Source organism: Ambystoma mexicanum, chromosome 4q (genome assembly GCF_040938575.1).
Source record: "Ambystoma mexicanum isolate Mex_15411 chromosome 4q, UKY_AmexF1_1, whole genome shotgun sequence".
NCBI classification, from domain to species: domain Eukaryota; kingdom Metazoa; phylum Chordata; class Amphibia; order Caudata; family Ambystomatidae; genus Ambystoma; species Ambystoma mexicanum.
In genome coordinates, this window is record NC_090928.1 from 1,062,229,358 (window position 1) to 1,062,254,674 (window position 25,317).

At 47.2% G+C, this 25,317-nt stretch overlaps 1 protein-coding gene across 2 annotated transcripts in view; it reads left to right on the forward strand.

The window, feature by feature from the left end:
- The window catches only part of BROX (BRO1 domain and CAAX motif containing), a 904,523-nt gene that overhangs the window by 273,271 nt on the left and 605,935 nt on the right, over positions 1 to 25,317 (forward strand). For both annotated transcript variants that reach the window (XM_069608616.1, XM_069608615.1), the window contains one exon: positions 21,835 to 21,941. In XM_069608616.1, coding sequence (XP_069464717.1) covers positions 21,835 to 21,941 — 107 coding nt within the window. The remainder of the gene's footprint in view (positions 1 to 21,834; positions 21,942 to 25,317) is intronic.

Here is a 25,317-nt window from a genome sequence, read left to right on the forward strand (position 1 = left end):
GGTACCCGGACCTTCTAGACCTGTCCATCTGCCCTCGACGCCGTCTTCCCTATCGAGACGATCTGCTCTCACGGGAGGGGGGTCGGGTTCTCCATCCAGATGTCAAGTCTCTCAGCCTTCCCGAAGACATGATGGAGGTGTTGCTTTAGTCCAGAAGGCCCGCAACAAAATCCCTGTACCGTTGCCGTTGGAGAAAGTTCTGTGACTGGTGCAGGGTACAGAATGTGGACCCTTTCCAATGTTCCATTCCTTTGGTTCGGTCTCTTTTGCTTTAGTTAGCCCACAAGGGGCGGGCCTACAAGTGGGTACCATTAAGGGTTACCTGGCGGCGCTGTCAATATTTAAGCGCTCGTCTGAGGAGTGTTCTTATTTTAAGATTCCTTTTGATTTCTCAGTTTCTAAAAGGGCTAACTAATGTGTTTCCATCGGCGCCTTTCCAGGTGCCGGGATGGGATTTGAACTTAGTTTTAAAGTTCCTAATGGGAGCTCCGTTTGAGCCCTTAAATTCTTGTACGGTGAGACTGTGGTCCTTAAAGACTGTATTTTTAGTCGCGGTTACTTCCGCATGCAGAGTGAGTGAGTTGCAGGCACTTTCCGCTAAGCCACCTTTCACGGTGTTCCATAAGGACAGGGTTTTCCTTAGGGTTTGTCCTTCTTTTCTTCTGAAGGTTGTGTCGGGATTTCATTTAAGCCAGAAGGTGATTCTTCTGGCGTTTTATCCTCCTCCGCATCCTGGTGAGGAAGAGGAGAGGCTCCATAGGTTGGATCCTAGGATAGCTTTGAGTTTCTATCTCTCACGGATGTCACGGGTCAGAGTGGACGATCAGCTCTTTGTTGGATACGCTGGAAGGCGTTTAGGTCCGGCTGTTTCCAAGCAGACCTTGTCCAGATGGATCATTTTGACGGTCTCTGAATGTTACAGTTTGGCGGTTAAGGACCCTCCAGTAGGCTTACGGGCTCACTCTACTAGCGGTGTGGCTGCTTCTACGGCCCTACAAAGGGGCCTTCCGATTCGCAGTATTTGCGAAGCAGCCACATGGGCTTCTGTCCATACCTTTGTGAGACACTATTCCCTGGACTCCATCCATGGGCAGGATTTGGCCTTTGGTAAGGCAGTTCTGTATTCAGCAATTTGATTGGGCATTCTAAAATTCTAAATTCTTTTCCCACCTCCATACGTTGGTACTGCTTTGGGAGTCTGTCATAGATGTGGAATACGTCGGAGGACACAATCCCCTCGAAGAACAAGTTACTCATCTTACCTGATAACATTCTTTCGATGGGATGTTCCTCCGACGTATTTCACATCGCACCCTCCCAGCCTTCCCCTCTACAGAATTTCTTATGCGATTGCAGCTTACGTTTCCGCAAGGCTTTCTGCAGTCATACTGGCAGGAGATTGGTGCCACACGTTCTGGGGAAAAAACTACAACTGAGGCTACGGGCGCTGTGCGTCCTAGATATAACATCCGGTGATGTCAACCCTCGACTGAGGCCCTCGAGGGACAGCGTGTCGATGTCAACGACGCAGGATGCCTATGCCGAAATTCTTTCTGAAGCAGCACAGCTGTGGTCATTACTGTCATAGATGTGGAATACGTCGGAGGAACATACCATCGAAAGAACGTTACCAGGTAAGATAAGTAACTTGTTCATCTGTCTATTGCTTACATGGCATTTGCACACCCCACCCCTTTCCCCAGATTTCATCACTTCAATACATGACACGGTTGCCTGAAATCGGCAAAACATCAATGTGGTCGTAGAAGGATCGGACAAAGCTCATTTTAAGCGTGTTGACATAAGAAACAAAACTCAAAAGGGCTTGAAAAACATGTTTCAAGGCTCTATGACGCACTGTTCCTGAGATATTTGCGACAGGTGGGCAGAGCGCACAGTAGGCCCCAGCATGTTGCAGCAGGCCACTCCCGCCTCCCCTCCACATCTGGTCCGGGGTATGTAAGCCAGCCACACGTGCCCATTCTCAATGCACTTTACTTCAAGCAATAAACGACTCAGAACATTGACCTACAGGATCACTGATTTTCAAAAACGAATGAGTGTTCTCATGTCTTTCTACAGGACCTGTGAAGAGTATGGGTACTTTTAGCTACTTAAGCTATATTTTTATGCTATTGTTGGCTCTTGATGAATAATAAAAACAGTTATATAAATAACGGACGATAAAAATGAATCCAGGCACAGACAAAAGTGCAAGAAGCAATTGTATTAGTCAAGTAAAACAATATTTGTAAAAGGAGAGACACGTATGGGCCACCCTACGTCCATAAACAGCAAAGTCCCCTCTGATGCATCCCCAGAAGCAACCTCAAGGCTAAACAGCTTGGCAGTGATCACCACAGAAGAATGTACCTAAATGGTGAAAGAAAGCAATGAAGCTGACTTCCCAGCAGACCTCTATTCACCGGACATATACAAGAACATCTTTGGCAAAGGAACACCTGCGTAATACTTCTGCAAGGTCATCAAGAACTTGCTGGAAACAGGAACCATCCCCAGAAGCTTTAAATCCACTTACATTAAAGCACTTCTAAAAGTTCCCATAGAAAGCACAGAACACTAATATTATTTGTATATTAAGACCATAAGAATTAAGAACAGTATCAGTCCAGAAATAAAATGGTGCTTTTAAGCGACCGTGGACAGTGGTGACCGGGGTGAACATACGTTTTCTCTGGGTCAGCACACTACGAGCACAGAGAGTCCACCTGGTGCATCTATCCTGAAGGAGGATTGATGTTTGTTTGGGGGGTGAGCCTTCTGGGCATCCAGTACCTGCATTGCTCTTACAAGATTCACAGGAAGATTTGTTCTGTGGAATTTGCAGGACGTGTTGCATAGCGATGAGGTGGTGGCACCTGGGGAACGCCAGGATAACCATACTGTGATCTTCAGACCTGCTGTCCTTTCTGGAGGTTGAGAGTAGTACAATCAACTGAGGAAACCTCCCAGGTATTGTAGGTTGGCGCTGTATGATCTGGTGCGAGTGTAGTGGTTTATTTAAGACAGTTGAACCTGCATAACACCGGAGAGACTTTGGATATTTTGGAAAGCAAAGCTCAGATTGATTACATAATGTCTAAATCTGGTAAAACTGGGAAACGACAATCAAAGCTACATTTTGAGACACCCACGCAGATTAAAAGTCACAAAAAATGGAGGGCACCATGCAAGCCAGTATACAATCGCTGCATGGGAAGATGGATACTCTGACCTGTAAGGTGGACCACATGCAGGTCCGCTTGGCTAAGTATGGAGAAGAGACTAGATGAGGTGGAAACACGGTTGTGTACAGTCATGGATGAAGCTTCCACCACATCCCGAGAGCTTGTCCAGGTGAAAAGGGTTTTAAAAGAACTGGATGACAAACGGGAGGATCTTGAGTCGAGGTCCAGGAGAAATAATCACTGCGTAGTGGGTGTACCAGTATTGGTAGATCAGCGAGACATGGAACCCTTGGTCGCACAAATCTTACATGAGGCCCTGGGAGGTGAAGACCTTTCAGTGGTATTCATTGTGGAGAGGGCGCATAGAATACCTACTGGCAGGAAACCGATTCCAGAGGCACTAGCCCGTCCAATCGTAGCCCGCATGTTGAATTATCGGAATAGGGACCTTGCTCTCCGGAAGGCCAGAGACAGAGGGACTCTGACATGCAAAAGAGACACGATCAGGCTTTCTCGGACAAGGTACATGCGTCTAGGTTGACATATATCGACATCAAGAAGCGGTTTAGGGAGAGGGGCATGATATATGCTATGCTCTTTCCCCCTAAGCTCCGAGTGGAACACGAGGGACAGGTATTGTTTTTTTAAAGCCCGGAAGAAGCTAACGCTTGTCTTGAGATAATCCAGAGAATTCCTAGACGCAGGGGTTATAATGATCTAAGGGGGGTGGGGTGGGGTGGGAGTCACCATAATGTGTTATGCAATATGTACGGCAGATGCTGAATTATGGGATGTATCTGCTGAATGTGACGAGCGGGTGACAATTGTAGGTATCGGGGTGCATGGAGTGGTTGGGCGGTAGGCTTCCCTCATGCGTAAGCTTTTGACAGTCATTGGTTTGTGGGTGGGAGGTGATGGTTGGCGAGTTGGGGTTGCTGGCATTGGGGGGCGTGGTGTTAATGTGAGTTGTTTTTTGGAGGGGACTGTGGTTTGGGGAGTCATCCTGGGTTGGTACTTAGGTGCTTCCTCCCCAGAGTTTGTGGCTTTGCAAAAGGGGATGATGGATGGGTTGGGTGGGATGGATGTGAATTATATGGAGATGCTATTGTAATGGGGAACACCAAAGGCATTGGGATGTTACAAATGGAGAGGGAGATGGGTCTGGCTTGTTGGGACTGCCGGTGGGGAAGGGGGAGGTTGTTGGGGTTACTGGAGAGTTGGTGTTGTCGGGTGGGGGAGAGGGATGGCAGAGGGTTGAAGGAGGGTCATGGGAGGATAGGGGTTCTGGGGATTGCTCTCGCTCGGTCCCGGAAGTGTTTTTACTATTGGGCTGGACGGTGCATAAATACTAGACGCATACTAGGACATCCGGAAATTGTTTGTGAGGAAGGTGCAGGAGTATGGCTGCAGGATTTAAATGTATGACGTGGAATATTAGGGGTTTGAATTGCCCGTCTAAGTCCTGCAAGGTATTGTTATATGTATACAATGCCATCAGGTCAATAGTGTTCCTTCAGGAAACGCATCTGACACCGTCAGGGGAGGCACGATTTGGGCAGAGGTGGGGTGTCACCGCTACTTTTCCTCGTAGTCCTCCTATTCGAGGGGGTTTGTAAACTGATGCAAAGCTCAGTTGGGTTTCGCCACACAGAGACAATTAACAACCGGGAAGGACTAGCAGTGATGGTCCTGGGAACTGTACACGGCCAGGCAATTACCCTAATCAGTTACTATGGCCCCAGTCATGACTCGGTGGAAACACTGGAGTGGATAGCCCAGCAACTGCACAGGCGCAAACCTGGGGTGATATTGTGGGCAGGGGACTACAATGCAGTGTTGGAACCAGACATTGGGCCTCATTCTGACCTTGGTGGTAAGGCTTTAACAGCGCCGGTAATGAGCCGGGACTGTTAACCCCTTACCAATGCATTACAAGGTCTTTTCGCAGGTCCCACTAATTGCAGGTGGTTTTACCAGGCGCCCTTAGTGGGAGCCGCTAAAGGACCAGCATGCTAATAACTGCCCGTCATTAACGGGCCCGTTATTAGCATGCTCCTCATTCCCATTGAGCCCTATGGGGGCTCGATTGGGAATGGGGAGGTACCGGGTCCGGGTTCCTTGAATGAGGAATTACCGGGTCCTCCAAGGTTGGAATTGCCCGGTAATTCCTCATTTGAGGAACCCGGACCCGGTATGCGGTAAGGGGGTAGCCATGGTGCTATTCACACCATGGCTACCTCCAACCTTGTAATGACCCCCATCGACAGGCCTGGGGAGTGGTGTAAAAACTGCTGCTTAAGTCAAACTGTAAACTACGTGAGCAACCAGAAGGTCCATGAGGATCTGTCATCCAGGTGGCCAGGACATGGCCATCAGTTTTGGATACAGTTCCTGGGGGTGGACCAGTGCAGGATTATCACCTGGGTGAGGGGTCCTCAGGGAGTGGGACACCGGATGGTAAGATGCAGTATCCCTCTCTTTCCTGTAACACCTTTACCCCATCCTATCGGATATGATACATTGGAACTCTACTCCATCCCCTTTTCCTGCACAAACACTTTCACACAGACAGCCTGCCCTGGGAGAAAACAGACTAACACTGAGCAGTATACCTCACGTGTCCAATACACAGTCAGGTGAGGTCAGGCAATTAATAACCATCACACACACCTGACTTCCCTTAAGCTTCCCCATACGGATAAAAGGCGGAGCACGAAAGCACACTCTGAGCGAGGCAAAGCTTGCGAGGAAACAGTAGTTTCCAGACGGCAGCTGAACGAGAGAAGAAAGATGGCAAAACACGAGGTGATCACAAGGAGGGAAGCTCCCTTGACCTTTCCGACAAGAAAAGCCAGTAAGATAGCTCAGCGGGTTGAGCGCTCGCTGCTGCGATCGGAGTGTGATCTGCAGGTCGCAGGTTCGAATCCTGGCAAGGCCAACTCAGCCTTTCATCCTTCCGAGGTCGATAGATGAGTACCAATTTCGGTTGGGTGATATTGTATGTAAATATGTGCTCTGTAAAGTGCTTTGGATAAAGGCGCTATATAAATAACACATCATTATCATTAAGAAACCATTACTTTCAAGAGCCCTCGAGATTAGAAAGCATAAGACCAGGAAACCAGGCTGAAGAATTCTGTATTGTGTGTTGGAGCAGTGGCCTTGGTACCGTCCTTGGCTCCACGAACAAAGCAGCGCCAGTGAAATCAACACAGCTGGTGAGTTGGGGAGACTGATACAAGACCGGTCTGTGTTGAAACCAAGGTTGCAAGCAGCAGCATTGTATGGCGAGCACTGGAATGAACATTGTGAAAATGCATGTGACAAGTAAAGTTGAACTGCTTATGAGTGTTTGAACTTTAAAGAGACTTTGATACAATACCTTTGAAAGAGTGGTCCTGCACCGCGTAGGTGCTCAATCGAAGGTCTCTGTAAGGTGTCCAGCTGTAAGTGGCATATGTGAAAGTTGAAAGGGACATTTTAAGAAGAGAACAAATAATTGTGAAACAAAGTGGTCCTGTGACGGGTCAAGCAAAATCCTGCGCACAGTCGAAAGTCTTCGATTTTGATCTAGTTAAGAACATTTGGAAATTAGATAAATTTGGTCCGAGCCCGGAGGAGGGAGACCAATTGAAGTTTTTGTGTTAAAGTGGGCCTGAGCCAGGTGGAGGGGAACCCGGGGTGAACTGTGAATCACCAGAGAAGTTGTGCATAGGAGAATCCTGAAGAGAAAGGAACTTTGAATATTTGTTTGCGCAGCAGGCCCTCTGAAATAAGAGACTTTGAATGGCAAAGAGACTTTGGCACAGAAGGTCCGGATACTGAGATTTTGAACTGCATTCTTGTGCTAGAAAAGCCAGAGTATGTGTTAAGCTCGAGTGTGCTGCCTTGTCCCTTGCTGAAAACGTGGGGAAGGGAAGCTAATGGCTCAACTATCCCGACATAATTTCTTGAACACTTTTCTTTTGTATACCATTATTTCCCACACCATTTGTTTTTAGAAGTAAGGATTGGCAATAGGTTTACTAGTATAGGCCCTTATATTTTGGCCAGACTCTACAAGGACCACATTCTTTATTATTTGATGGTCGTAGCTTGCTCCCATCTTTAGATTTAGGATTAGATAGGTGTTTTTCAAACCGAATTGAAGTTCAATAAACACCCTTGAACTGAGATCACTTGTGTGTTTGTGTGTTCACTGTTCGATACCATGCCTTCCTTACAACTACGAGATCTATGTTGGGCCTTGGAGTCAAATGATATATCGCGAACTAGGCATGAGGGTGTGGGTGGCTACACGTTTCACTCCACGGTACACTAATCGGCATCACGATTGGATTATCTTCTGATTTGAGACACAATGGCTGGTTGGGTGATTGAGGCCACAATATTGGCGAGTACGCTGTCAGATTATGTGCCAGTGGTGTTGACTTAAGATGTGCCGGGGCAGATGGGTGGGAGACCGCCCTGGGTTTTTAAAAGTGATGGGCTATCTGATGAGGTGTGGACTGGGAGAACGCATGCCATTGATACATTATTTTGAGGAAAACGTGGGCTCGGTCAATTCATATGCTGTGCTATGGGAAAGTTTTCAAATGTGTAATTGGAGGGGAGTGCGCCTTGAAGGAGTCTGGAATATTAAGACAAATCCGAAGAGAATTAGCAACCAGTGAGGTACTACTGCGACAGATGCAGACAGATACGGGATCTATGAATATGCCAGTCAGACAGAAGGAGATCAGATAGGAACAGGATACTTTCAGAGTATTGGCGCAAAGAGAGGCAAAGTTTCTGTTGGGGAAGGTGGCTGTCTGACAATATGGGGAGGTACAACGTCCTGGTTGATTACTCGCAAGGGCCGTGAGGACTGGAACGCCCAACACGCACATCTTCTCTGTTAAGAATGAGCATGGAGAGTTGAGACATGCAGATAGAGATATTTTTCAGGAATTCTGCACATTCGACACCCACCTCTATTCCTCGCAAAATCGGGTTTCGTAACCTGAGATACAGTTATTTAGATCAGGTTGCGCTTTACTGGTGTATGGATGATGAGAGAGAGTGGTTGAATCATCCCATAACGATACAGGAGATCCAACTGGCGATTAAGGCGCGGTCATCTGGGAAGGCCCCTGGACCTGACTGCTTCACGGCTGAGTTTTATAAACATTTCATGTTGAAGCTAGCTCTGCATCTTTTAGCGGTATGTCAACAGGCTCTGAGAGATGGTCAACTACCAGAGTCTATGAGGGAGGCGGTGATCGCTGTGTTGTACTTAGTTAAAGTATTGGCAACACAGGTAGCACCGTTAATGCATAGGTGTGTGCAGTCATATCCGTCCGAATTCATCCCAGGGCGTTCCACCTCGTATGGGTTGTATGTTTGGCCTACTATCTGTGGTTCAACAGGATGAGTTGATTGTGGCAGCATTATTGGATGCTGAAAAAGTATTCGATTTGTTTGAGTGGCCCTTTCTCTTCCCAGTATTGCAGAGTATGGTGATGGAGATGGAGGAGAAGTTTATAGCTATGACCTCATTACTTTATACTCTTCCTGTGGCGACGATCAGAGTGAATGACCAGCTGACATCGAATATACTATTGGGGAGAGGCACACAACAAGGGTGTCCCCTTTCACTTCTACTATTTGCTTTGGCGATTGAACATTTGGCTGAACTACTTGGGGACAAACGTGTCCACAGGGGAATTCAGCTATATGGCCATAAGGTAGTGGTGTCCCTTTATGCAGACGACATGGTAATATAGATCAAAACCGCACATAATAACCTGGGATCAATCATAGTAGATGTGCTACGCTTCAGAAATTTCTCTGGTCTGAAATGTTACTTAATCAGTGCTTTTACCACTCGCTGACTGTACTGAACAGTTCGCTGATGGTTATAGATTCCAGTGGCATATGGTATACACCAGATACTTGGGTATTGACATCATATAATTCCCAGAAGAACTCTATAAGCGTAATTACGCAAAAGTGTTGGAACATGTTCGGTCTGTGGTGGACAGGTGGATGGGGCTGCCCCTTAGCTTGTATGGGAGGATCTGATTGGTCAAGATGGTTTTGCTGCCCAGGTTTCTCTGTGTTTCTCAATGTACTCCTGGCTTTGCCACTGGCGTATTTCCGAGCGATACAATCAGAGGTCTTGTGATTCATCTGGCCACGCAAATGGGGGCACGTGTCCTGGGAATAATTGACAGCGCCACTAGACAGGGGGATTGGCATTACCTAAATTTGAGACGTACTATGACGTGGGCCAAGCAGGATTTTTAACCTGTTGGTTTGGGGACAGCATAGATCGGAGACATGTGGAGGTAGAGAGGGCCCTTGCAGCGCCATATTCACTTCACGTGGTTGTGTTAATGGCTCCAGAACAGGGAACGCAGTTGAGTTGACTTGTAGATCATGGGATCGAATTGAGGAGAAAGTGAAGGGAGGAGTCGTTTATTCTCCCCAACTTACGATAATACACGTCCCAGGCTTACCTTTGACCAGTGAATTGGGATTCATACGCTGTATGAAGCGCTTGGGTGTATCGTGCTTTTGGGATCTCTTCGCCGGAAGGACAGTTTATAACTGTGGAGGGGATGCGGGGCATTCACGTCACTGGATCGGTTTCTGTACACTACGACAAACCCTGAGAGACTTGTTCTCGACCTTTCCTAAAGAACCAGGGGTGGCACCTCTACTGGATGGGATGTTAAAACGGGTTGATCCCAGTAGAATTGTGTCAACTCTATGCGGCATGGTCCAGGACGGCCGGGTGAGCTGTGCGGAGTCATCCCGGAGAAAGTGGGAGATCTCTTTGGGGGACACTGTTTTTAGAGAAGATGTGGTGATATTGTTGTGCGCAGACGAGGAAGATAGCCCTTAATAGTTGATTTAAGCTGATTCATTTTAAGTACCTGCAACAGTTTTATTATACACCTGCAGTTTTGCATAGATTCTTCCAAGACACCTCAGATAAATGCACTCAGTGTGCCACCACATCAGCAGACTTCATACATGTTGTGTGTAGTTGCGCGATTTTGGGTGCACGTTTTTCAGATAATGAGTGATATCATAGGGAAGAAGGTGGAGCCTCTCCGCCGGACCGCCCTATTGGGTAATACCAGAGAGATCCCATACCGACCTAGAAGACTGGCGGGGCTGCTACTGCTATTAACTAAGAGGAGAGTGGCAATGGTGTCGGGTGGACTTCATGGTTCTGTGGTTGAACGATGGAAAGACGACATTTTCTATTGCAATGAGATGGAAATGGAATACAGAACAATAGTGCACCCCACCCCTGTACCACTTATAAACATTACCTAGTTGCACAAGCTCCAAAATCTGCATTGGATTCTGAAGGGGAGCCACACTGAATGTACCTGAACGATGGTTGGGGTGGTTGTTGTGCACTGCTTACTGCAGAGAGGTAAACGCATGTGGTTGGAGGAGTCATTTATTGATGATGAGGAGGGACTTAGCCAAGACACACTGAGGAGGATACACGTGTACAACTGTGATGGAAAAGACATGTTTTTATGGAGTTATATGAGAGAAGGGGTAGAATTGCTGAGCCACTGCGCTTCTTTCACCTTAGTGTAATTTCGTTTGGGATATGGACGTATAATAAAAATGGGATCTGTAACAGACGGTGATGAGCTAAAGGGAGGAGGGGGTTGATCCACTGAACCACTGTAATGTTTTGTGTTGTGTTGAAAATAATAAACTGAGATTAAAAAAAAGATGAAATACGATGTCATCCAGCTCAATATTAATATTGCTTAAGTGGCTGAGTGCAGTGGATCGTGGTTCAGCCAGGAAAGTATTATCACACTCCTGGGAATATTGTGTTGCCATAAGGCCATGTTTTAGGTCCAGGGAGGGAGGTGAGGATGTTGAGTACAAGGCTACAACATTGCTGAAGCCATAATGAGCGACCAGGGGGAACCCCCAATTCGCTCCAGAGGGCCTCAACAGGCACGGAGTGGGGGACTCCAAAAATCGAACGCAAAATCTTGCCTTCTCCAGCATGTGGTCTGGCATGGATTCACATGCTCTTGAATATTCCCTGTCGTCAGGCTGGGAATCCTCAGTAAAATAACAAATCAGTTTCATTTTTGTTTCTGAACTGTATTTCTCCTAATAACCAATCACTGGTCTCTGTGTCATACTGCCCCCAGCCAATGACTGCCCTCTACCTAAGCCCCTCCTCTGGCAGCCATTTTCAGATTTTTACTGCACGTTCAAGTGTTGGGAGTCCTCGTGCTTAGCTCTCGAGCTTTTACTGCGTGTTGCGTTTTTTCAAAGAGGTTTACTCTTATTTTTTTCGGTCAAATAGAGCCTCAAGCTCTACCGATTCATCTTCTGATTAACGGGGACCCGTTTCGGAATTTTCTACGCTCCTCAAGGGTGATTTTTGTCGAATTTCACTTCTTGGAGGATTCAGGAAGATCTTTGAGGCCTACACCGCGTGGACATGGCTCAGGACAAAGGAGACTCGACACCCGTTGGATCCAAGCTGTTTAGGATCTGCCCAGGATGTGGACTACAGAACGTCTTCAAGGAAGATGAGCACTCCCGGTGCCTCTGCTGCCTGCACTCCGACAAGTTGCACGTGGAGGAGGACTGTGCATTCTGCAAGAACATTTCCGTCCAGACCATGAAGGACCGTCGTAAGCGACTCGCTGACTGGCTGGAGGCGAAGAGCCCGGCAGCAGGTGAGAAGAAGTCTGAGCAGTCTTCTAAGACCTTTGAGGGTGCTCCGGCGACGGGGGCCCAACAGAAGGCAAAGCACTGTGAGTCTGCGGGCACTGGGAGCACCGTTGGTTCGGGCTCCTCGGCTGCCAGGCCCCAGACGTGCCTAAGGTCGTGAAGGCCCAGATTCACCCTGCTAAGGCCTCGATTGAAGGAGTCGTGGCGTCCCTGGCAAAGCCCGCAGAGGTGATCCCAATGGAGACGACCTCCAGGCCTAGAGTTTCCCTGCCATCCCGGAGGGAATCTTCTTTCCAACCGATCGAAAACACCCTCGTGAAGCCCCGGGCTGAGAAAGGGTTGGGGCGTTAGTCCTAGCGGACTCGGATACCTCCTCCGATGAAGAGCAGTCTGTCATCAAGTCAGTCCTGGACAAGAGGTTCGACGAGGTCAGGGCCTGCGGGAAGGATCCCGACGAGGTGGACGTGGAGAGCAAGGGTGGAGCCGACGAAGAACGGCAGGTTGACAAGGAACCGGAGGACACCACGCCTCTGCCGACGCTCCCGTCGCAACCAATGCCACCACCGTCGGACAGGTCGGAAGACATCTTGCTGGCACTGCACACCCTGTGCACAGAGATGAGGTTGCTCTTACCTCCGGCGCACGATCCAGCAGCGCCTGGACTGTCGGGGCAGGACGGCGAGGTGGCTTCTGACCACGCCATCACGGCAGGCACGGACATCGCTGACACCGGTTTTCATTTGCCTTCGCCGGCGTGGTTGGCTCAGGGCCACCGATTTCCGTCAGGACGTACAGACCAGGGTACTGGACATGCCCTTCGACGGGAACAACCTGTTCGGCAAGGCAGTGGACGAGTCACTGCAGCCCATCAAGGCGGACACCGAGATGGCCCCTGCCTTCGGCACGCTCCATCAGCGACGGCCATCCTTTCCGATCTCCGGAGGCAAGTCTCAAGTGCTTCCAAAGGATTTGGCGGCAGCTCTTCGTTGTACCATCAGGCAGCCCGTTCTTCATCCGCAGGAAGCCTACAGGGGCCGCAGCAAGGCCCGTGGACATCGTCGTCGCCAGGGGGCCCAAGGTGGCAAGGTCTCGGCGAAGCAGACCTGAACCAGCCGGGACGTCGGGCCCCCACCCGAACTTCGTCAGCGTGTGGAAATCCATCGCCACCGACCGTTGGGTGCTGGATGCCCTTGCCCGCGGACACACTCTGGAGTTCCAAAGGAAGTGTCCCCACCTTCCACCGGTGGCCAGGAAAGAAAACCACATTCCACAGCTACTTCTGGAGGTACGAGCAATGCTGGAAAAGGGCGCAATAGAGCTTGTCACGAAGAGGCTCTGGGGCTCTGGAGTATACTCGCTGTAATTCCTCGTCCGAAAGAAGACCGGCGGCTGGCGGCTCATCCTAGATCTCTGCCGCCTCAACAAATTAATAAAAGCCCAGAAATTCCGGATGGTCACCCTTCTACACGTGCTGGGACAGCTGGAAGAAGGGATTTCCTGTCGTCACTGGACCTGGAGGATGCATACTTCCACATACCCATATGCAAGCGACATCGCAAAATTCTGCACTTCATGGTCCAAGGGCGGCACTATCAGTTCAAGGCACTGCCCTTTGGTTTGGCGCCAAGGGTCTTCACCAAGTGCCTAACGCCGGTGGCGGTGCGGCTGCGCCTGCAGGGGATCCACGTCTACCACTATCTGGACGATTGGCTCAGCCGAGCGTAGTCAAGGGAACTCGCCGTCGACCACACAGCGAGGACCGTCCGCCTGCTCACCGAACTGCGGTGCTCGATAAAACTATGCAAAGTCCTGCTTGGTGCTATTGCAGGACGCCCTGTTCCTGGGAGCCAGGTTTAACACGGTGGCGCGGCTGGCTTCACCGTCGGAGGAGAGGATAAAGGCCATCCTGGGCAAGGTACAACAGCGGTTGACCATGGAAGTTGCCAGGGTGAGGTCGATCAACTCCCTGCTCGGCATGATGTTGTCATGCATATACCTCGTACGGCTGTGCAGGTAGCGGATGCAGCCGCTGCAAGAGTTCCTCAACGCCGGTTGGATACAAGTGGCGGGAAGCTTCTAGGACAAGATCGCCCTCAACAAGCCTTTCTGACAAGCGATCCGGTGGTGGGGCACCCGCGAGCATCTTGCGGCGGGCATGGACTTTCAGACCCCAGCGCATCAGGAAACTGTGACAACAGACGCCTCCCTGGAGGGATGGGGCACACACACAGGAGATCTCCGCGCAAGAGGCCTTTGGCTCCCGGAGGAGAGGGAGCTGCACATCAACCTCCTGGAGCTCCGGGCCGTTTTCTGGGCTCTCATGTCCTTCCTTCCGTCCCTCAAGGGCAAGGTGGTACGGGTCTTTACCGACAACACCACCATGATGTTCTACATCCGGAAGTAGGGGGGGGCACCAGATCCCCGGCTCTCTCCAAGGAAGCGCAAGATCTGTGGCACTGGGCCGTTGCCCAAGGGATGTTCCTGGTACCCTTTGACCTGGCAGGAGTGAAGAACACTGCCGCCGACTCACTCAGCAGGGAGCTGCGCTCTTGCCACGAGTGGGAGCTTCGGCAGGATCAGGTAGATCTCCTATTCCGACGGTGGGGCAACCCCCAGATCGATCTGTTCGCAACGGCTGTTAACACCAAGTGCCAGAATTTCACCAGCAGGTTTCCCCAGCTGGGGAGCATGGGGATGCATTCTCCTTCCCCTGGGACGGCCTGTTCCTCTATGCATTCCCACTGTTGCCGTTGCTTCTGCGATTCATCAGTCAACTCAGACGGTCCAGGTGCAGGATGATCCTCCTCGCACCGGCGTGGCTGAGACAGATATGGTTCCCAGACATTCTGGACATATCAGCGTCCCCTCCAGTCAAGCTGTCGACGGACGCGGATCTTCTCGCCAGGGAAGGAGCCACGATCCTGCATCAAGACCCAGGATCGCTGAACCTGCAGGCTTGACTCCTGCAACACTAGAGTTCGGAGGCTATGATATCCTGGTGGACTGCAAGGGGGTACTTGCCGAGGCCAGGGCTTCCTCGACTCTCAGGTGCTATGGACATAAATGGAAGAGGTTCTCTGTCTGCTGCCGTGCACAGAAGATCAACAGTTTACGGATTACGGCCCCTCAATTGCTGCCGTATTTGCTGTCGCTGGCCAAGGCGGGGCTGGTGCATGCCTCCATCAAAATTCATCTGGCGGCTATCTCCCGCTACACCAGAACCCCGGGGCGGTCATCGCTGTGGTCCCACCGCCTGGTGAAGGAGTTCATGAAAGGACTGTTCCGCTCTGAAGGCTCCGGCCCCGGCGTGGGAGCTCAACGTGGTGCTGACCAGTCTCATGGGTCCGCCATTCAAGCCTTTGCATTCGGCGCCACTGAAATTTCTATCGTGGAAGACAGCGTTTCTTGTGGCCATCACCTCCGCACGACGAGTGGGAGAGATCCAGGCCCTCTCCTGTAAGCCCCTGTACCTGACATTCTACGAGACGAGGGTAGTGCTGAGGACGCACCCCTCCTTCATGCCCAAGGTGCCATCGCACTTCCATCTCAACGAGCCCTTGGTGTTGCATGTTTTCTTCCCATCGCCTTTGTCGCCTGCTGAGAAGACTTTGCACTCGCTGGATGTGGCTAGAGCGCTGAAGTTCTACGTGGACCGCACAAAGTGTTTTCGATCACAGCTGTTTGTGAACTTTGGTCCTGTGAACCAAGGGAAGGATCTCTCCAAGGCTTCCATTTCCAGATGGCTCTCCGGCTGCGTCATACACTGTCACCGGTAGGCAAACCGGCCGTTGCCTGGCCGTCCGAGAGCCCATTCGACCAGAGCGATCAGTGCTACTACGGCGTTCCTGTCTGGTGTGCCCCTGCTGGACATCTGCCTGGCTGGTACGTTGAGGTCGACGCACACCTTCACGAGATTCTACTGTGTCGACCGGGATCGGCCAAGCAGTGCTGTGCAGCCTGTTCGCTTGAAGGTGAGCCTGGTGAGGAGGTAAGAGATGCTTCATGTTGAGTTGTTGAAATGCTTAATGTTGAGCCTTGCCACCTCCCGTGGTTGTGCTTATGTGTACTGCTATGTATTCCTGTATTCATGAGCATGTGAATCCATGCCAGATCCCATGCTGGAGTAGGAACAAGTTACTTATCTGTAACTTTTCTCCAGCATGGGTCTGGCATGGATTCACATGCAAACCCTCCCTCCTACCCCTCTGCGGCTCTTCTCTTGGCCCTACCGCCACTGTACGTGCTACCAAATCTGAAGATGGCTGCCAGAGGAGGGGCTTAGGTAGAGGGCAGTCATTGGCTGGGGCAGTATGACCCAGAGCCCAGTTATTGGTTATTAGGAGAAAGACAGTTCAGAAACAAAACTGAAACTGATTTTTTCTTTAACCGAGGATTCCCAGTCTGACAACGGGGAGTATTCATGAGCATGTGAATCCATGCCAGACCCATGCTGGACAACAAGAGTTACAGGTAAGTAACTTGTTATTTCTTCATACTTGTCCACCCAGGACAATTTAGATACTGCTAATACTGCCAGGCCGTAAACAACCCCCGGTAGAATACTCCTCCAGCAAATCAAGGTCAAACCATCAATATTAAAACCACCCTTTTTATTAATACATTTCTTGATGTAAAACCATTTCTTTTTAAATTTTGGGTAGAATAAAATCGCCATAGAATTCAACAAGGGGAGATGAGCTAATTGGGGTACCTAGATAGATGTATCTGTCCACCCTTTCCTAACTGACACCATTTAACAACCAATGATACTTGCCCACTTTCGAGTTAACACCAATAATCAAGATTTTAGTTTTTGCAACAATAAAAGATGTTTTTGTTTGTAAATTTAATTTTATTAATGTTCCTTAATAACATGGAAAGATACAAACAAGCCGTGGGTGGATTTTGGTGTCATAAATGGACAGAGCATCTAGGGAGTGCTGCCAAAAAAAAGGGATTTGGTTCAAAAGGATAGTATCATCAGCGTATCCAATCTATGAAACTGGTACTGCCAATGTGGAGGAGGGGAGGAATTATGCGTGGCATCAATAGCTGGACCCATATCAGCCACAAAGCGATTGTAAAGTCAGGGGGCTAGTACGCACCCCTGTTTCAAGCCAATATTAACTGGAATTTGCCGCAATATTGCCCACTCCCGATTAGTACGCACCACGACCACAGTGTCCGAGTGCTGAGCAGAAATGAAAAATAATAATGACGGATCTATTCCTCAATCGAATTATTTCATCCAGAGAAAAGGGCGAGAAACCATATCAAATGCCTTCGTAAAGACAACAAAGCAAAGGTAAAGTTTACAATTTGCTTTACTCTTGCATGTCGCCATAACAAAGTGAAGGGCACTAAGATTGTGTAAGGGATTGTGCCCTTTACGGAATCCCGTTTGAAAAGGGGAGGGCAGTCCTTTGTCAAAGGCCCATCGAGAGTTTTTCTAAAGAATGGCTGTAAATATTTTCTGGCTAGCATTGCCAGATATCTGTAATCAAAAGGGATAGTGCGGTTTCCCTTTTTTGAAACGGGCACTAAAATTGATTTACGCCAGCTCATGGGTATAGAGCCACTAGTTACAATATTGTAAAAAAGGTGCTCCAACACAAGGCCCGAAATGGAGGATTTTCCTTCATTGCGATGCTGGCCAAAGAATCAGGATCAGGGGCGCAAGAATATTTAAGTTTTAATTATAAGCAGGATATCGTCCCTTTCAAAACCGGACAAAAATGTGGCCGAAGGCACATAAGGAACAGTCTTAGTTGGAAGAATGGCAGAATCATAGTAGAGCCTGGAAATCCCAAGGCTCCACTCTGATTCGCCAATTGAATTTCATTCTTGTAAAGACTGCCCTTTAATAAAGGTTCTCGCCATAGACCAACATTTCTAGCAATGACCTACGCCTTGAACCAAAACCTTATTCGAAAATGAAATATGGTAGACCAACCTTTTCAAACATCTCAAATAAACTCTGAAACTTCCTTTCCAAGATAATACGCACAATAAAGGAGCACCTGAACTTCATGAATGCAGTTAAAACATGTCTCTTTAATATGCCGAGTTATCGTGCAAGCCATAGGCCATTGTCAAAGAGAGACCCAACGTAGCTGACCATAACACAGTGGGTTTCAGTCACCCAACAAGCTACCTGCGCTACTGCGATTTAAGCAGATGCCATGAAGATTGCTGTTTGCCTTCCACTAACCCATACTAAACCCTCCATATTCCTGCAAACATACGACACACATACATTCCATGTAGAACACGTCATACTGACACCAAACAGCAGCACTCCACATCTCCCTCGATAACCCACATACCAATGCATCCTTACGCCACGGGCACACAAAGCCTCCCATGTGGACTCGGGAGCCTACACCTGCCAATCGAGAGACCTAGAAGCAAACCCATGCATAGTGACCGTTTTATTCAAACTGAAACTACTAACACCACAGCAAAAGCACTTATGTGCTTCCCCTCTTTTTCCAACTAACAAACTGCCCCCCAGAGATAGACTGTACTCACCCTTAACAAATATTCGTTTTTTGTTGTGTTTAACCCCCCAAGCCCTGCTTAGAGCATTCAGTCTTTATTGCTACATTCACTCGTACGGTGTAATATGGGGCCACTTAGAAAACCATTTCCAAGTCCACTTTGGTTTCCAGCGCACCCCTGCCCCTCCACCCCCCTCTAATTTTCAGATCCACCAGAGAGCCTGAAGACCATGCAATGGCAGAGGAGCACGGAATGCATCCCATGCCCTAGCGAGTCGTGAATGTATCCCGCCAAAACTGGGAGACCACCCCCTACAGTGGATGGGATATGGTGACAATCTTGTCTCATTGGATCTGACCCCTGGGAGCTTACAGACCGCTTTAAGTAACCTCTTCGCGTACTCCCCCCACCAACTCATTGAAAGTAAACACCACGAAGACCAAGATCATGGTTTTTAACAAACCTGGCACAAGGTCTAGTCACTACAAATGGAAGATGGATGGAGAAATAGTAGAAGAGGTTGCTAATTACACCTATCTGGGAGTGACTCCGGACTGTCATTTTAAAGGTCAGGCACACCTGGATAAACTGAGGATCAGAACGGCACAACTAACACGTGGAATTTTTTTCTTTGCTCATGAAGGTGGAGTATATTGCATTGGTATCCTGATTTGGTTTTACCTAACCAAGATCTTGGCAGTGGTCCTTTATGCGGGCGAGATCTGGGCTTTGGGTCTACTAACTGAGATTACCAGATTGGAATTGGGTATTTTGAAGAAATTGCTAAAATTGCCCATATCTGGAATTCAAGGTAGTTCCAATGAAGTAGAGCGTTGAGCTGAATTGTTCAAAATGTTATTGAAAAATGGGAAATGCCACAAGGGACTCACCCATGGGTTGGCTTTTTGAGGTTTCAACTAGAGGAACTCAATCTATGCAATTCAGAGCCATAAAACAAATTTAAGAAAGTGGCAAACAAACGGAATGGTAGACGAAGAGCAAACCCCTGCGGTATGTCTTTGGCATATCATAAACATATGCTTGAAGAGCTGATTAGTCAGGTGACTGCGGAGCATGTGTTGGTCAAACTAGCCACCAAAACTAACGCATGTAGGTTAATTTCATATATAATGGAACGGGAGTGTTTGCCAATGTACATTCACCAGTTTGTTGGGAACTCGCTCGTTTGGGACTACATGCGACTGAAGTTTAATTGTGCCAAAACACTAGAAATAACTGGGAACATTATACAGAGAAGAGATTGAAGATGTAGGCTATGTGGAAAATCTGACATAGAGTCCGTCTTCAACCTTGTCTGTGAAAGTTCTTTTCTGAGTGAGTATAGCAATTCAAGCAGCAGGACATCCTGCTTCCATCACCAAGACAAATCTCTGCTGGATCTGGATGTCTGGGAATCAAGAGGGATGTATAATTTTTTTAACCAAATTGTGGAAGAAAATGTTAATATTTTAAAAACTTTTACATGTGAAATTGTGCTTAAGTTGAAGCAGTCAGTGAAACGCATTGATGACATTTCTTGCTCTCTTGGTTTTATGATCTGTAAAACGTGTTTGAGATAAATCGTAATAATACGATTTTTGGTGAAATGTATAAACGTGATGTTTGGTGTTTTGTATAAAAAGTTAGCTAATCTGCTGACTATCTGATACTAAATAAATAAACACATCCCTCTAATCTAGCATAACCAAAATATCATGGAAGAACCAAAATATACTAAGGACTGGTAGAAAATTCTGCACGAGATCAGGGAAGATCTAGCGATGCAGTCGCTTCAGTCACCATTTTATGGCAGCCAAAACAGGAACCGTTAGGAGACTGTGGATTATGACAAGGCATTGGTAGGTGGGTCAAAACAGATCCACAATCGTGATGACATTTTGTTTTTAAAGTCACACTGAAAGTTCTCTCTCACTTTTTTTTAATGATGAAATAAAGCTTATATTTTACATTTTTTCCATGAACCACTGAGTGTAGCTCCCTTTAATTTGATACTTTTTTCAAATGAAACGTGCTTTGTCAATAAACACAATACAAATGGCATATTGATGGCTTGATCAGTCCCACTGCTGGGTGCTTTACATAATCATGATAATACACTAAACCGAGTGGTGGTGGGAAAGAGCTAGAAACAGTAAACTGACAGCTTAAAACAAATCTGTGATGATGTTGGTGGTTGGTGACTATTGAGGGAATGGTAGCACTACACGACGCTGGGGCCCCCTCGTGGTAGAGAAGGTGGATTTAAAGTGCTATCTTGAAGCAAGTCACTGTTAGAATATCTTTAATTACAGAGTATTGGGAGTTCTATTGATGCTGCTTCGAAAGAGGGAAGGAGCAAAAGCTGAAGGCAGCACAAGGTGGCAGGGAATGGTTAGGTTGAGGAAACCTTGGGAGATAGTGTGAGATAGATTCTGTTAGAAAACGGGAGGGGGACTTGGTCTTGCATGGATTTGAACACAAGAAGGAATTTAATTGCATTGTTGAGAGCCACCCCATGTGCAGGTGGTTTACAGAAGTGGATGAGTATTGCGGGACGTTGTAGGGAGTGGTGGACAGTCATAATATCGAAAAAAAAATGTCGACAGACAAAAATGTCTACAAAAAAAGTCGAAAAAAAAAATGTCGACTTTCGTTTTTTTAAATTATATATTTATTTTAGGGGTTCGGGAGTTAAAAAAAAAAGGGAAATATTAAAAAAAAAATTAAAAAAGGGGGGTTGGGGGGGGGGGGAACCCCCCCATTTAAAAAAAAAAAAATGCATTGAAAAAAAAAGTCGACATTTTTTTTTTCCACATTTTTTTTTCGACATTTTGACTGTCGACATTTTTGTTGTCGACATTATGACTATAAACCGTAGGGAGTACAGGTAAAAAAGGTTAACAGTTTTGAGAGTTGGAAACAAGGAGAGTGGTTTCCAATGTGGAGGCTCAAGCAGTAACCCTGCCTGCTGAGGACCAGGGTGGCAGTGGATGTTTTGGTGGCTTAATAGGTCAAGTGGGACGAATTTTAAAGCGATACAGGAGGCTAAGCCTGGCAGCTGTAGCAATAAAGGTGACGTGCTGAGGCTTCAGGTCGTCGTCTAAGAGGCTCAGAATGTGAGCCTTAGGAAATGGAGGAGGAGGAGGTCAGGGGAAAAGAAATAGAAGAGGGAAAAAGGGCTGTAAATATTTATTAGTAAATATCAGAAATGACAGGTGTCTTTTGGGAATGTTAGTGTTATAGACTGAACATTTGTAAATGTATGTAGAGCAACCTGTACGCCATCTTTTTTTTAATGTCCCACACATTACACATTACAGCCAATTACACTGTGGACATTACCCATGCCACATTTTTTCTCAGATTAATTCTTTCACTGCCCTTTGACCTCACAGACCCTGTTTGCTTTTTCATCTTCCCTCATTTTTAGTGACTTAAGGATATCTCGCGCCCGGCTGCTGGAACTGCTGACGGACACCAACTGTAATGCCGAAACAATGAAAAGTGCAGCTGATGCTTACTTCTCACTTTTGCAAGGTAATATCATTCCACAGGGGATCTATTTAACCATATGCTCTGTTTTGTTCCATTAGACATTAGTCTACCAGACATCCACCTCTTGCTCAGTAAAGTGATTCAAATATTGGGTTATAAATCGCTTGAAAAACAGATTGTTAAATAAATAAAGAAACTTCAATGTTGTGTAGACGTTTAGGTATAGTCATCGTCTCACATAATGTTTCTCTGTTATGTTGTGCCATCTAGGTGGACGTTTATGGCATAACCAGGCAGTCAACCAATTTGTAAAATCTAATTTCCCACACATTGGGCCTCCAAACTCGGGTCCGGGTTCCCTGAATGGGGAAATACCAGGCCATTCCGACCTTGGATGCCCGGTATTTCCCCATTCAGGGAACCCGGACCATCCCCATTCCCATTTGAGCCTCGATAGGGCCCAATGGGAATGGGGAGCATGCTAACAACTGGCCCGTTAATGACGGGCCCGTTGTTAGCATGCTGGGCCACTTGCGGGACCCGCTAAGGACGTCTGGTAACACCAGCTCAAAGAATTTTCAGGTGATTGACATGTACCGTATTAGGGCGGTAAGGGGTTAACGGCTCCGGCACCTTTACTGCTGAAGCCATTGAGTGTCTGAAACATGCTGCACAAAAAACAAACAAAGCTCCATCTGATGCAAAGTGAAAATCTATATCAAGAGCTTCTGAAACACAACAAACAGCAGCAGGACTTGCCGACCAGAGGATAAGAGCAACTTTCTCCAGGGCAAATGGGATGCCCGAGCAATCTGAAACAAGACTTGCTGACATGAGGACAAAAGCAACATCCTCCAGGGCACATGACTCGATCAGGACATGGGCAACGCCAGGAATCCAGCTAGTTATTACTAATCATGCCTAATATATTACATATTTTTTATTTACGGGGGCACTTCTTTGTGTCTCCCTTACTGCCCCTTCCCACGCGCAACTCCGCCACATCCTACTACTTTATACTAACCCTAACCCCACTTATTGCTCCTACCTTTCTCCCAAACTCCCACACCAAACGCCTTTTACTTTAGAATAGTATCCATTCATATTATTGCTGCTAATCGCAACATTACAATGTTTGTGCACCAGAAGTGTGCTGTTGGGCTGGGGAGTCTGCAATATGACACACCGGCGGTGGACAGCGTGACGAAATGCGCTCTTCATTTGATTTCTGAAAGTAAATATCTTTCTAGGGACTGCAGCTTTCTGTGTTTGGACTTGGACTTGTGTGTTTGGACTTCTAACAGGGTACTCTCAGTGTCGCTCACCTTTCTTTTTTTTATTTCTTTTTTATCTATTTTTCTTTAGTCGGTGTGGCTGCACGTCGACTAACGCACCAGCTCCTCCCACCCCACTTCCCAACCAGCCCTATAACTGGTGCATGCAATCGCACCCTAAGTGCAACGGAAGTGGGCTGTTGGGCTGGGAGATGGGAGGTGCTTTTATTTCTCTTCTGATGAGTTGTACTAATCAAACTTGACTTATTCAATACCGTTGAGGCGGTCTGTATTTTTGTATTTTTGATATGTTGTGAAAAGGTCTGCTACTTACTAATTGAATAATTTCAGCATTAATTCAGCATTATCGGCAAGTGTTTCTGATGCACGTTTTTGTCGTGTTTGACTGGGATAATGGTGCAGGCTTTTGAGTCCAGTGGCTATCGCTCCCCTTGTAGTTTACTTTGCTTAAAGGACCCCGACTCTTTGTAGTATGGCAAGTGGTCTACGCAGTGGTCACTGTGTGGAGGCCAATATGGCTCATAAAATATTTCCTGATTCTGTGGTGAATGTCGATAATGCTAAGATGACCACCATGGAACCACCGGCTGTTGACTGTGACCCTAAAGAGGTTGATAATCAGTTGCTTGATTTATTTTCGAAATGCAAAGGAAGGACTAGCCAGACCATGCAGCTTCCTTTTAATGATGGCATTTAGACCCCAAAGCCCAATGTAAATGTGAAATCTAATATCCTAGCTCAAGTTCATCGTTTACAAGAAGCAAAATCCTTTATAGATACCACATTATATTCAATGCAGGAATTCCAGGACATAGAAAAATCAATCCACACAGACCAAGCTGTGAAATATTTACATCCATTGAGAAGATCTCGCTCACTTAATGCTATGGATTTTAACTATGCTATGGATTTTAATTATGGTCCTTTGAGTGATAATTCCATTTTGGGACCTGTGATATCAGACCTGGATAAGCGGGTCAGACTTTCGCTTGTTCCAATTACGCCCTTGCACCATGGACCAAGTGACAAGGATGACATTTCCCTTTATTCTGTAAGCAACCCATTTATTAAACTTCCAAGAATTACCACAGCCTCGAGACGTGAATAAATCACCATTCTGATCCGTATCGTAATATAAGCATTAGCAACAAATCTTTACCAAGAGCCCCACTTATCATCCCTGACAATATTTCCATGCTCGGAAAAGGTAGCGGTCCAAATCATATCTACTGTAGAAGAGAAATATGCCACACCTTCTCCTGCTCCCAAGTCACCCTCTTCTCCTGTTTTAGAGGAATCATATAGCTTCCCTGTCATCAGCTGCATTTTGGATCTATTGGATAAGGGGCATGAGGTTACCCGCCTCGAGACTCGGGACATTAAATTCTCCATTAGCAACATTCTCTTCAAGCTTAATCGCTTGGAGGGCTCCGTTATGGCGAGGAAATCGTGTCGGAAGAAATAGTAATAAGGCACCTGGCGCCATTGTTTCCCATTCCGCTTATTCACAAACTGTGAATGTGACTACCTCTAGCAAGGAAATCCAGGCTTTTCCTAGGGACGTGATGCCTGGACTTCTTTTGCCTGACGTAGTCACAGGAGAAAGGGTGGGTCTTGAAGCAGAATCCATTCCTTCTGCCCTCTGGCAATCATTGCTATTTATCACTGAAAGCATCAAAGAACTGAAAAGTGCAATAGATATAGATGATATGAGAGAACAGTACTCAAATGAACGAGCAGTGCTGATGATAGAATGCCACAGGAGGCAGCTGATTTTGTTGATAGACCCACTGCTCTAACAGACATCATTGAACAAGAGAGTTAGAACGATGACAAAGAGGTCCGCCTCAATGGTGCTACTGTATTTTTGTCACAACGTGACAGAAGATTGCAGAATAGGGCGGATAAACGGAGAGTAAAAATTCTCAATGGCCCAACCAAAACAAATCGAAAAATATGCCCCTACATAAATTACATACTCATAATCTCAATATAAAATCTATTTGTGCCATTAACAGTGATGACGAGGTAATTGATCTAAACCAACTTAGTGAAGAAAGTCAATCTCATCTACAATCGAATCTTGAATCGAATCAAGGCAAACATCCGGTTCCGAAAGTTGT